The sequence below is a fragment of the Dromiciops gliroides genome, chromosome X (genome assembly GCF_019393635.1).
Source record: "Dromiciops gliroides isolate mDroGli1 chromosome X, mDroGli1.pri, whole genome shotgun sequence".
In the NCBI taxonomy this organism is placed as follows: domain Eukaryota; kingdom Metazoa; phylum Chordata; class Mammalia; order Microbiotheria; family Microbiotheriidae; genus Dromiciops; species Dromiciops gliroides.
The window spans coordinates 11220677-11235169 of record NC_057867.1 but is presented as its reverse complement, the minus strand read 5'-3'; the positions used below and the strand labels follow the sequence as shown (position 1 = coordinate 11235169).

General features: G+C 42.6%; 1 protein-coding gene across 1 annotated transcript in view; it reads right to left on the bottom strand.

Annotated features, from left to right (window-relative positions):
* Positions 1-191: 191 nt before the first annotated feature.
* Positions 192-14493, bottom strand: part of SYTL4 (synaptotagmin like 4) — a 52849-nt gene continuing 38547 nt past the window's right edge. Inside the window, exons 15-18 of the mRNA XM_043974465.1 lie at positions 6560-6668; positions 6107-6206; positions 2790-2998; positions 192-2091 (exon numbers count right to left, since the gene is read on the bottom strand). Coding sequence (XP_043830400.1) covers positions 1943-2091; positions 2790-2998; positions 6107-6206; positions 6560-6668 — 567 coding nt within the window. The 3' untranslated portion in view covers positions 192-1942. The remainder of the gene's footprint in view (positions 2092-2789; positions 2999-6106; positions 6207-6559; positions 6669-14493) is intronic.

Sequence of the window (14493 nt, the reverse complement as noted above, 5' to 3'; positions counted from 1 at the left end):
TTTAGGGAAACAGGGCATGGTGGCACTAAGGGAGGTGCCATCTCATAGAGGAAGGACTGGGTGGTCAGGAGAGCAAGGGTCACTCTGGCTGCCCGCCACCCTCCCAGCCATACAGAAGAGGTAGTGAGGATGCCAGGGCACCCCAGTCAGGATCAAAAGAATGAATAGAGGCAAAAGGCAGGCACGTAAGAAAGCTTTATTAAAACAAACATTTTAAAAGGCGGCAAACAGCAACACGACAAATTGTAGCCAAGGCTCTCCCTGTTATGCTATGAAACCAAACCGAGAAATCCAGATATGACCTCCATCCAATTCCTCCCTACAACAGAGATTTCTTCAGCTAGCTAGGCAAGAGGAGCTAGTGCAGCTTGCTCCAGAGTTGTTTTCCTCCCCAGTGTAGCTCCTTCTGCAAACAACTTTGTAAATGCATCTGTAATGGGGGGGGGGGTCACCAAGAAATCTTGTCAGCATGGAACAGCATTAGAGAATTAGTGCCCAGCCACTTGACCTAAACTCAGAGAACCTATATCTAGCCTCCCTTCCAAAGCACTCCAGGTCAAGTCCAAGGTCTGGCCTCACTCTAAGCTGGTCAGTGAAGGCACTAAGGGCTCTGCAATACCTGCTATAATTGTGTGAAGTGTGTGTGTGTGTGTGTGTGTGTGTGTGTGTGTGTGTGTGTGTGTGTGTAGGGGTGTGGTCCTGAGAAAACTCTGGGATAAGGTTTAAGCGCCTACTTAGGAGAACAGAACATGCTGGCTATGTTTAAGACAACTGGCTTAAAGGCTTTAGATTCTCAAAAGCCTGGCTCTGAAAACCAGAGCCACTTGGGATGATGGTGATCACAAGGAATCTGGTCTTGTCCTGTCTTTGTCTATCTCCATATCTAAGCTTATGTCATCCTCCATACCTCAAATGAACTCCCCCTCTCCTGCTTCCCCACTTGTTGGCAGAAGGCTCAACTTTCCCTGGAGATCCAACTTAGGTGCCAACTCATTCACAAAGCCTTCCCTAACCCCCAGGCTCAGAATAGTTTGCCTGGATTTCTCCTTTGGCTTTAAGCTCTTCTCCCAGATATTGGTCATTGAGCTCATGCCATTTTTCCCGTTAGATGAACCCAGGGTGCTTGACATAAACTTATAAACCAGGTCCCTAGCAGTGCCTTACACACACACTAAGGACACAAACAGTTTGGCCACCATTGATGAAGGCCTCCAAGATACCCAGAGGGGAAACTGGACACTCAACTTGAGTTGGGGGGAGGAGATAAATTCAGGGGAATCTCTTTAAAGGGAAGAAAAGCAATGACTTCCCCCCTAAAACCCCTCCTGTATGACCAGAAGAGGAACTGAAAACAGGTGAAATACAAAGGAGCCCCAGCTGCCTTACTGAGTACTAGGGAGGGAGTCCCTTCATCTCCCAAGGAGGTGAGTCTGATGCTTTTGTTCTCACTCCTACTCTTTTCCTGTTTTTTCCTGCCCCTGACAATCTTGGGCAAGGGGTACGAGTACCTCAGAACCCACAAAACAGGGGGGCAAAGCTAAGGCCCAAGAGGCCATGAACTCTCTAGGAGTAGGGAGAGAGTAGAAGAGGTTGAAAAACTTGGTGGTTTCAAGCTCTCAAACACTACATTTAACCCTGACCCAAAATGGATGGGTCAGGATGGAATCTGCAAGAAGAAAAACAAACAAGGTGAGACTGAACACAGGCACAAACACTGACCAAGAATAAACCCATAGTACTGGGATTGCTTTAAAAGGTGACAACATCCCCCTTCACTGCAGGATGGCAAGCTATTCAGAGAGCACAGCTGTATACACACATGCACAGGAACATACACACACACGTGTGCATCTGTGTATGAAACAAGGCAGTATGAATCCTGGCTCTACTTCCTCCAGCTTGGCCCAGCTTGTGGTCCTGCAGCTCCAGGGAGAGCCAAGGCTCAGGATCCCAGCTTCTGCCTGGCCATGGTGGGACGGAGCTGCAGGGTCCCTTCTGCCCACGAGCCTGGGTACTGACGCATCTTCTGCCACAGACTCACTTCTTCCCCAGCAGAGTCCATCCAGTCAACCATCTCCCCATTACTGATGCCTAAAAAGAGAGATCCACTATCTGAGACTCCATGAGGGTGTCCTTACTAAGAGGAACGGATGTGAACAATTACCTAGAATGGACAAAAAGACTCTATCCATGCCTTCAGCTCAGGAGAAAGGGATTCCCAAAGTGACATTAGGACTCTGATGTCCAGTACATAATGGGAGAATCTCTAGCTCAGACTGTTGTTCCAGATTACCAGCCATGCTGAGAAGCTGCATGGGGCAGTGGATAGAGGGCCAGTTTGGGAAGCCAATAAAACTTGGGTTCAATGAAATCACAGGCAGGTCTAGACCCAAAAAACTAAAGAAAAGCAAAAAAAACTGGCCACTGACACTTCATGCCCAAACCATAACCAACCTACGAGTGCTAACTTGGTTCAAGGGAAAGCACCCCTCCTCTAAGCTGAGGACTCTGGGGCTAGGTAGAAGGAAGCAGGGGAGGTACAGTTATTCCTGCTAGAGTACAGCAGAGATTCAACTTACTCTTCCCACAAGCCTCCCCTGACCCCCTTACCCTTGGAAAAAAAATCTTACATGAGAGAGAGAGAGAGAGAGAGAGAGAGAGAGAGAGAGAGAGAGCGGAAACCCAAGCAAAGGAAGGGAGGGTCCCCAAGTCATCACATATAGGAATGTCAGTCTTCAGAAACTGCAAGGGGTTGGGGCTGGGAGGCAGGAGGAACCCACTAATCTTACCAGTACCGACACCCAGCCTGATTCCTCCCAGGAAATCATTGCTGGCCAAGGGCTCCCGGTCCCACACGGTCAGCTCCAGGCACACATGCTGCAGGTCCTCCGGCTTTACTCCACAGTAAACAAATGTGTGATTGTAGTGGGGGTTCAAGCTCTTCTTCACCACTGGAGTCTTGCGTTTGCTGGTCTTGTTCCTCATAGGAAGGAGGTACCTGAGCAATGGGAAAGGTAGTGAGAGAGGAAAACAGTCACTCTCTCTAAGCTGGCCACATCTAATGAGCCAAGGTCCTCCTTTCCACTGGTCTGGCCTGAAAAGTGTAGCCCCACTCTGAGAACCCCAATAGGCACCCCCTCCTCCTTGCTTTCTATTAAAGTAGAATCCCTCTACCTTGTTCTCCTCTTACTACTACAAATTATTATTATTATTACTACTACTGCTGCTGCTACTATTACTATTATTACTCATAATAATTAATTTACACCTTGATATCTTTTTGGGGGGTCAGGGCAATGAGGGTGAAGTGACTTGTCCAGTATCACACAGCTAGTAAGTGTCAAGTGTCTGAGGCCAGATTTGAACTCAGGTCCTGAATCCAGGGCCAGTACTTTATCCACTGAGCCACCTAGTTGCCCCCTTCTTGATAGCATTTTAAGGTTTGGCCAAGTGTTATCCACACAGCAGCCCAAGGAGGTAAGTTAGGATATCATCCCCATTATTTTATTTTATTTTTTTGTTGTTGCTGGGGTTTTTTGGTTTGTTTTTGCAGGGCAATGAGGGTTAAGTGACTTGCCCAGGGTCACACAGCTAGTAAGTGTTAAGTGTCTGAGGCCAGATTTGAACTCAGGTACTCCTGACTCCAGGGCCAGTGCTCTATACACTGTGCCACCTAGCTGCCCCCCCCCATTATTTTAAACAAATGAGGAAACTAGGATACAAAGGGGTTAAGTTACCAGTCCATGCCTGCCCAGCTAGTAAATATCTGAGTTGGGATTTGAACCAAGGACTCCTAGCCTGAGTCCAGTGTTCTCTCTCCATTGCCATGTTGCCTTTCAGATCACTGACCCAATCTAACTTGGTTGCCTTATGGCCAAGTTAATATAAGGCTCCTAATGGGAAGGTTCATGTGTCAAGGACCAGTTATTTGATGGGGGTGGGCATGCTCTCCAGCCATCTGCGATAACTTAGTCTTAGGTAATTGCTTCAGACTTGGAGAATTGAAATAACTGGCCCAAGGCCACTTGGCCAGAGGAAGGATCAAAGGTGGGATTTAAAGCCAGGTCTTCCAGACTCCAAGGTCTGGTCTATATCCGATTATAGCATGCTGCCTCTCAGGCTAATAAATGTGTCACAGAAAATGAATGGAGGGGAGGGGGTGGGGAAGAGCCAGGTCCTAGTGAAAGCCCCATATGCCTAATCAGACATGATTTATTAAAGAACCTCACAGGTACCCGTCAACATCAAAGCTGGGTCAGAAGGGAGATCCAGGACTTGGACAACGCTGACAGTCTGTTATTTCATCAAGTGAGGCTACCTTATTGGTAACATCCAAATGCTTGAGATGCCATGTGTTGGGAGAGCCAAGGGAGAGCCAAGGCTCAGGCTAGGTGGCGCAGTGAATATAGCACCGGCCCTGGATTCAGAGGACCTGAGTTCAAATACGGCCTCAGACACTTGACACTTACTAGCTGTGTGACCCTGGGCAAGTCACTTAACCCCCATTGCCCCACAAACATAATAATAATAATAATAATAATAATAATAATAATATTTTTTAAAAGCTCAAAGCTAGAGATGCCATGTGTTGGAGGAAGGGGAAGGAGAGGGGGCATTGTTAGATCATAAGATTAAATGAAGGCTCATCTGAGCATGGGTGTCCCTTTCACCCAGGCCTTACATCTTTATGACTCCAGAGATAGTCTCAGAGAACTATTCACCATCACCCTTTGGTTGGCGAGCCTGGTCATGAGCCTCCCTCTGTTCTCCTACTGAAAGCCTTTTCCCCTTGAAAGCACCTACAAAGGTCCTGAAGACACCTTGGAGAACCCCACTGCCATGCCAAGAGGAAGCAGGAGTTGGCAGCACAAGGCACCCCACCTCCCAAATGAGGGTGATTCTAGTCCCTCCCTCACCCAAAAGTGTCCTATGAGGCTCAGAGTATGTATAGAGAGTATTGTGCCAACCTGGATGAATGGGAGTTAGGAGAGTGCTTAGTCAGTGTAGGGTAGCCCATGAAGTCAGAGACCTGGGTCCAAATTCCATCTCCAACGCCTACTGCTTTGTGGCCCTGAGCAGTGCTACAGATAGCCTGCTGAGACAGGGGTGTTTTGCCTTTTTGCTGTCATGGACCCCTTCCATCTCAGAATAATGGTTTGAAATGCATAGAATTACAAAGGAAACTAATTATATTGGAATACAGGTATCCAAATATGTTTACCGACATTTTTTGTTTGTTTGGGTTCTTTTTTGGTGAGGCAGTTGGGGTTAAGTGACTTGCCCAAGGTCACACAGCTAGTAACACAGCCAGTAAGTGTCAAGTGTCTTAGGCCAGATTTGAACTCAGGTCCTCCTAACTCCAGGGCTGGTGTTCTATCCACTACACTACCTAGATGCCCCCCAAATATGTTTAAAAACAAGTTCACCTAAACAAATGCTGAGAACAATCTTTACATGTAACTGGAAAAAACAATAAAATACTTTTTATCAGGAAAAAAATAAAGAGAGAGCATCTCCTTACTACAAAAAAAAAAACAAACAAAAAAAAACCCCAAAACCAATAAGTTCACGGACACCAGGTTAAGAAGCCTTGCTTTGGGGGCAGCTGGGTGGCACAGTGCATAAAGCACCAGCCCTGGATTCAGGAGGACCTGAGTTCAAATCCATCCTCAGACACTTGACACTTACTAGCTGTGTGACCCTGGGCAAGTCACTTAACCTCAATTGCCTCAAAAAAAAAAAAGAGGCCTTGTTTTCGGCTTAAGTTGCAAAATATTGCCAAACTACTTCCTTTCTGAGAGTTCCCTACACCGGTGAAATCATAGGGCTGACTCACAAAATAACAATGATGACAACAATGATGATGATATCAATTAGTAAATGTCCCACTCAACTCCGTGCCAATTCTGTGACCGAATTCCAAGCTGGGCCAAGTCTCAAGGGAGGGGTTCAGAGCAATGAAATGCTGCCTCCGCCTTCAGGACAAAGGCCAGGGGAAGCCAAGGATGGGTTCATGAGCAAGGAGCAAATGGAATTGCAGGGAACATCCTCTCTCTTGGCCTTCTCATCCTGCCGCTAGTTAGGCTCAACTTGACCGAAGACTCACCCTTTGACAAAGCTGTCCGAGGTGCCTCCAGATTTGGCTGCAGTCAGATTTTTGGCTTCTTTAATCCACACCTGGAGTTCTCCTCCATCTCCACCTTTGCCTAGAAAAGAGACCATCCACAGTGAGTATGTTCTCTAGCACCCAGCAGCGTCCATAACTGAACCAAATCACATTCAGTTTAGAGCAACAGGCATTTCCATAAGCAGAACAAGGACTCCCTCTGAGGAATAATCTGCTTGAGGCTGGGAGGGGGTGGAGGGAGCCTGCTAGATGGCCCAAGGCTCCAACACACAGCCAGGTTCTCCCAGGAAGCCTAGCAGCTCACCAGGACTAGGACCACCTCTCTCCTCAAACTCCCCCTCCCAGATGCTAGGCAAATCCTCAGAACCAGGGCTTTTGGTATTCTGGCCAAAGCTGAAATAATTACGGCCAAGTGCTTCAGCAAGTACTTACTTTTTTTGTGGTCTCCTGCAACAGGTAGCTTGGAGGCCGGGATATATTTCAATGAAACTACCAACTCGCCCTTCTGTGGCAGGATGCTGGCCAAGGTCTCAGCACTGATCTGAAACACAAGTAAGCCCCCCACGTCACTTGGGGCCGGGCGGCTAGTGTTTGGGTACAGCACTAGGGGATGCTATCCCAGCACAGGGACACTCTTCAACATCCCACAATACATGGTAACCTGCTCTAGGCAGTGCTCAGAAGTGCTGGTTCTTTAGAGAAAGCAAAGTCCCAGCAACAAAGGGCCTACTACCCATGCTGCCTTGGGAATATACCTACCAAATTCTGAACACTTCAATTTGGTTTAACCCAACAAACATTCATTAAGGGAGATGGCATGGAATGTTGGCCCTAAAATCAGACAAATGGAGATCGTATACCAGCTCTGTTACTTGTTACCTATGTGACCTTTTGGGGCAAGTCCCTTCCCCACTTGGGGCCTGTTTCCTCATCTATGAAAAGAGAAGGCTGTACTAGATGACCTCTAAGATCCCTTTCAGTTCTGAATCAGAGAGGCCCCATAACTAAGCCCCCAAGGAGTTGTTACTTGCTCAAGAAACTCTTTGGAGTCCAAGAGAGGGAGGTTGTTAAAAGCCAGAAAAGACTTAACAAAACCCTTTCAGCCATTTTCATCTTGGCTAGGCCCTAGTTCTTTAAACTGAGACCCCATATGGGGCAGAGTAACTGAATATGAGGGTTGCAAAAAATTTGGCAACAGTAAAGGGTTATGCATACCTATTTTCTATACCTATATACCTGGAGTCATATAAAAATTTCTCTGGTGAAAAGGGGCTGTGAGTGGAAAAAGTTTAAGAAGCCCTCATCAGCCACCAGTGTGGAATTCCATGTCACAAAAAGCCTTTCTATTCAATTTGGGGCTAGGGTCAGAGATAGAGAGAAAACTCCATCAGAAGCTCTCTGTCAGCTGTCCTTCCTATTTACCCAGCAATGAGACTTCAACAGGGAAAGGTATGTATAGGACAGAGCCCCTTAGATGGCAGGGGATTAGCAGCCAATTCATTTTCTTTTTGTTTCTTTGTTCTGAATAGAGCTAAGACCAAATAAAATGGTCATTCCACCTACATAGGAGAATAGAAAGAGGCTTATACATGAAACTAGGAATTACAATTAGGTATAGCTTGCCTTTCTTTTAATAAAGTCAACATAGAACTTTCAAAACTGTCCTAATTGTGATTCCTTCTGTCATTTCTTTTGTCCTCTTCTGCAAATTTCCAAATGATTCCATGGTTTTCTTTCCTTTCTTTTCTTTCCTTCCTTTTTTTTGCAGCCAGTCTATAGTCCCCTTTTCTCTTCTGCTAACACTACCTCCCACCCCACAAACCCTATGGAAAAAAAAGAAAAACAAAAGCCTTTCAACATATATGCCTAGTCACACAGAATAAATTTCCATATTGGTGATGTTCAAAACTGTAAGTCTTCTGGGGGCAGCTAGGTGGTGCTGCAGTGGATAAAACACTGGCCCTGGATTCGGGAGGACCTGAGTTCAAATCTGGCCTCAGACACTTGACACTTACTAGCTGTGTGACCCTGGGCAAGTCACTTAACCCTCACTGCCTGGGGGGGGGCACTAAGTCTTCTATCGCCTGTCAGGAGATGGGTAGCTTGCGTTATCATCAGTTATTGGGAATCAAGGTTGGTCATTGCATTGTTCTTAAATCTTTCAAAGTACAAGTCTTCTCACTGGTCTTTCTGAAGTTATCCTTCCTTCCATCAACATCATAATGACAAGGATTCATATATCATTTCAAGTTTTGCCAATTCTTCTATGTTCTCTCATTTGATCTTTATAATACTTCTGTGTGGTAGGTACTATTGGTATCCCCACTATACAGATGAGGAAACTGAGACAGAGAAGTTAAATGACTTGCCGGGGGTCACACAGCTAGTGTCTAAGGCATTCAATATACTGGAATGGATTCACCATTCCCCAGTGGATGAAACCCATTTAATTTCCTGTTCTTTGCTACACCAAAATGAGCTGCTTTAAATATTTATGTATATATGAATCTTCTTTCTTTGATCTCTTTGGGGTAGAGTTCTAACAGAGGTGTTTCTGGGTCAAAGGATAGGTACAGTTAAGAGATATGAAAGGCATAATTCCGGGCTGACTGGACCAATTAACATCTCTACCAAGCTCATGTGCCTTTCTTTCTGAAGTCCCTCCAACATTTATCATTTTCCTCATGCCAGTCTGATGGGCTCGAAATGGAACTTCAGAACTGCTTTAGTTTAATTTCTCTAATTATTGATTTGGAGTATTTTAAATACAGTTGTTCAAACCTTATATTTCTTCCTTTCATAATTTCCTGTTCATATCCTTTGATCATTGATCTACTGGGGAATTCAATTCAACACACATTATAAAGTAGCGACTATGTTCCAGATCCTGGGCTAGATGCTAGGAATACAAAGACAAACTAAACAGTCCTTGTTTCCAAGAGGAAAAAGAAGATCAAGAGATCTTTAGAAAATCACTTAGCAGGTCCGCCATCTAGGTATGCATCATACAAGGTAGTGGAAGAATCTGGTAGGCTCCCTAAGAATTAAAGTTCCACATAATTTTCAACTGTTAGGAGACCTTGAAGAAGACCAAAGAGGAGTAGGTAATAGTATGGTTAGCTAGAGACTTAAAGATGATGAAACGAGCCTTACAAGGGAGACAGGTATGATTAGTGGGCCTGGGGCAAACTGGAAATAAGGCATCTGAAAGTTGAGTGTAGATGTAAATACTTCAAAGCACTTCCAACAATGAATATGAATGAGATACATGATTACTCCCAACAGAATAGCAGATTAAATCTACCAATGCAAAACCCATATGTTAAAAGAATCCCAGCTGGTGTGCATGATCTGGACATTGGTAAGAATAGATTTGTTTTGATTTTTAACATATTATTTTAAATGTAGTCATTTTCCCCTTATCAAAGCACTATCATATAAGCACAAACCTGGAGTACCCCAAATAGAATTCAGGTTTTACAAGATCAAAACATGACGAGAAGCAATCGGTTGCTATAGAGTAGAATATATTTTGGAAATCTAATTTCCCCAGGATGGAAAAATGTAAAAGGCATGCTCTATCCATCTTGCCAAGGGAAAGAGCTAGCATTTCGATTGTTTAAAGTAGCAGTTACAATAAATACTGTTGCTAAAATAAATGTTGAAAACTTAAAAAAAAATACTGTTGCTAATTTTGTGTAAGTTTTGAAGAGTTATGGGCATCAACTGCTAATACTATCCAAAAAATATGTTCAGGATTGTTTTGATACTTATATTTATAAAAAAAAAAGGGGGGGGAAGCTGGAAGGAGGCAGATGGAGTGTTGTTTAAAACGACACCTCCAGGTTACATGTAACAGACATGGTAAATACATGCTTACAGTTTTATTGTTATTTAGTCTTTGTGGCCCCATTTTGGGGGTTTTCTTGGCAAAGATACTGGAGTACTTTGCCATTTCCTTCTCCAGCTTATTTTACAGATGAGAAAACTGAGGCAAACATGGTAAAGTGACTTGCCCTGGGTCACACAGCTAGTAAGTGTCTGAGACTGGATTTGAACTCAGATCTTCCTGGCTCCAGGCCTAGCACTCTAACCATTGTACGACCTAGCTGCCCATATACACTTACAGACTATTCTGATAAATAATGACTATTAGTTTAAGTGAAAAATAAAAAGGAAGGATTTTATAAAGCTAGAAAAAATAATAGTGAAATTTATCTAGAGGAAGAAAAGGTCAAGAAATTAAAGGGAAATGGGGGAAGCTAGGTGGCACAGTGGATAAAGCACCTGCCCTGGATTCAGGAGGACCTGAGTTCAAATCTGGCCACAGACACTTGACACTAGCTGTGTGACCCTGGGAAAGTCACTTAACCCTCACTGCCCTGCAAAAAAGAAAAGAAAAGAAATTCAAGGGAAATAATGAAAGCAGTACTTTTTTTTAAAGCCATAATCATTGAAATAATTTGGTACTGGTTTAAAAAGAGAGTTAAATAGATATTAAATAGATATACAACATACAGAAGCAAACAAATCTAACTGTCAAATTTGATTATAGCCAAAGACTCTACCTACCTACCTGCCTACCTACCTACCTACCTACCAGGGTAAAGAGTCAATTTAACAAAAATTGCTGGGAAAACTAGAAAGCAGTCTGGCAGAAATTAGGAACAGATCGACATTTCATACCATATAACAAGATAAGCTCTAAGGGAACAAAAGACCTAGATATGAGAGGGGCAAGGGGAAAAAATTACCTTTAAGATCTAGGGAGATAAGAAGAGTTCGTGACCAATCAAGGGTTAAAAAGGATCCCAGAATTAAAAATGGACAATTTTGATAACATAAAATTAAAAAGGTTTTGCACAAATAAATCCAGTACAGCTAAGAATAGAATGGAAATAGTTATCTGGGGGGAGGGGGGAGGGGGGAAGGAGGGAAATTTCATCACTTCTCTCTTAAAGGTCTCAAAGGAGAACATAAGAAATTTATTCAAAATTATAAGAATAAAAGCATTCCCCAATTGATAAGTGGTCAAAGGATATGAACAGGTAGATCTCAAGGGAAGAAATCCAAGCTCTTTTTAACCATATGAAAAAATACTCCAAATCATTAATAATTAGAAAAATGTAAATTAAAGCAACTCTTAGGCTCCAGCCCATACCCATCAGATGGCAAAGCTGATGAAAAAAAGAGAAAACAACAAATGTTGGAGGGTATGTGGGTACACAGGTACACTAATACTGTTGATAGAGTTGGGAATTCTTGTTCCAGTCATTCTAGAAAGAAATTTGGAACCATGCCCCCAAAGTTATTACTAAACTGTGCATATCCTTTGACCCATTGATGCCACTATGACCCGAAAGTGATCAAAGAAAGAAGAAAAGGTCTCATATGTACAAAAATATTTATAGAGATTCTTTTGGAAGAAGCAATCCCCCCCAAAAAATTAAGAGGTGCTCACCACCTGGGGAATGGCTAAGCAAATTATGGTTCATTAATATAATAGAATACTAATAAAATATTTTTTTAATTTTAAAAATATAATGGAATATTATTGTACAATAGGAAATGACAAAATGGACAGTTTCAGAGGAAAACTGGAAAGATTTGTATGACAGAATGCAGAGTGAAGCAAGTAGAACCAGGAGAATGATTTATACAATAGAATTCAAATGCAGAATGAGATGTAACATTTGTTGACATGGCCAAAGTGGGAGTTTGTTAGCCTGGATTACGCATATTTGTTATGAAGGCTTCTTTTTCCTTTTTTATTGTTCAATGGTAGGGGGAAAGGGAAAGACATAGGTAACAAATTATTGCGGGGGGTGGAATTTATTCCAAAAATTTTTTTTAAAAACCTTTAGGTAATATAGAGACATATAAGAAAAACTGGGTTTACCAGAACTTGAGGGAAGGAAAGAAGGAAGGAAGGAAGGAAGGAAGGAAGGAAGGAAGGAAGGAAGGAAGGAAGGAAGGAAGGAAGGAAGGAAGGAAGGAAGGAAGGAAGGAAGGAAGGAAGGAAGGAAGGAAGGAAGGAAGGAAGGAAGGAAAGGAGGGAGGGGAAGGAAGCAAGGAAGGAAGGGAGGGAGAGGGAGAAGGAGGGGAGGGGAGGAAAGAAGGAAAGAAGGAGGGAAGGGTTCTATATCCTGTAAAGCTTCTTTTCTGTTGTTTCTTTGTCTGTAAAACAACAGGAAGGGACAAGATGATATGGAAGGGCTCTTCCAGCTCTGGAGTTATATTATAGTCTATGGCAACAGACTTAGTCAAGCTAACAAAGAGAAAACTCAAATGCCCTGCAGATTATCATAGGTGAATTTGAATTGCTACCCACAATTAAAGCAAACAAACTTGTTTTGCATGTACATGGTTGTTCTTTTTTTTAAAAAAAATAGTACTTTTAAAAAAAGAAAGTCTAAAAGGAAATAAGTATATGGGTAGAGGATTCTGAAATTAATTATTTTTAACATGTAGAAAGTAAAAAAAACAAACGAAAAAAACAAAACAAAAAACCAAGGTTGCCTGGGCCTAGGTCCTAGCAGCTGATACAGTCCTACCAGTCAATTCCCTTCCCCCCCCTTTATCCCAACCTCATCCTTTACAGTAGAAATATTGAGGGGGGCATGAAGGGAAGAAGAAAAGGGAAGTGTTGTACCAGAGAATGTAATTCTTCCATCCAAGAAAAGCTTTTGTTAAAAAAAGAGGTAAGTTCTACCCCCAGGAAAAGCTCAATTCAAGGTAAAGTTGGCAAAGTTTCTCTGGACAAGATATATATGGTCAATATAGTCATGAATCCAAATTTGAATTTCCAAAGCATCATCAATCAGGTATTTATATGCTTATTAAATTATGAAGCAGTATGATATAGTACAGTCTTAGAGTAAGAAAACCCAGGTTCAAGTCTTGCCTTTGAAATGTAGTGGTTGTGGGGCAGCTAGGTGGCACAGTGGATACAGCACTGGCCCTGGATTCAGGAGGACCTGAGTTCAAATTTGGCCTCAGACACTTAACACTTACTAGCTGTGTGACCCTGGGCAAGTCACTTAACACTCATTGCTCCACCAAAAAAAAAAAACAAAAAACTTACATGAGCTGATGCAAAGTGAAATGTACTGTATACAAAATAACAGCAATATTGTAAGATGATCTGCTGCAAATTAGTTATTTTCAGCAAGACAGCTCTGAAGAACTTATGAAAAATGCAATCCATCTACAGAGAAAGAACTGATGGTACCTGAATACTGATGGAAGTATATTTTGTTGTTGTTGTTAGTTCCTTTCTTAAAGTTTTTTTGTCTGATATGTTTTGAATTACTGTACATGTATAATTTATAATGAATTGCTTGAGTTCTTAAGGAGGGGTTGGGAGAGAGGAAGAGAATTTGGAACACAAAGTTTTAAAAATTGATGTTACAATTTGTTTTTACATGTAAGGTGGGGGAATATTCTAAATACACAGATAGATAGATAGATGAATAGACAGACAGACAGACAGACAGACAGACAGACAGACAGACAGATAGATAGATAGATAGATAGATAGATAGATAGATAGATAGATAGATAGATAGATAGATAAATGAAGTGAAATGTGCTGGTTGTGTGTCTCTGAACAAGTCACATTAGCTCTCTGAGCCCCAGGCAGCTCTCTTAAGACAGTAAGATGCAGCCAATCTCCATTAGCGGAGGGTATTGCCCCACACAAAGGAAATCAAGGGCCTGGGGCAAAAAAAAATTTTTTTTATAATTACTGTCATTATAGTCTTAGAGAAAACCCAATTTGTATCATATAAACCCAAAGGGAAACATTTCAATAGGAACAAGGTCATTACTACCAAATATTCTAAGCCAAGTTCAAGGTCATTCAAAACCCAATTTTGGCCTCAAGAAATAACTCTACCTCAACACACACAGAAGCGCGCGCACATACATACACACACACACACACACACACACACACACACACACACACAGAGTCACAAGTACATATAAACCAGAAGGGGGCAGTACAACTCTATTGAGTTGCTTCTCACAAAGCTGAAAACCAAGTGGCCAACCATTGCTTGGGGAAAAGCTGCATGAACTGTAAGATGTCATGGACTATGACTGTGTGATTAGAAATGACAAATACAAGGAAATCAGAGAATCATGAGAAGACCCATATGAACTGATACAGAGGGAAGGAAGTAGAAGACGGAAAGTGAGAGGGAAAGATGACTATGATGATTTCTTAGCATGACTACAACAGTGCAGAAGAAAAGAACACTATGATGAAACTAGATGCCATGAAACTGTAATGCTCAATCCTGGCCCTGAAGAAGAGATGAAGAAATGTACCTGTCTTCACCTTGAAGTGGAGGGGTGTGGGA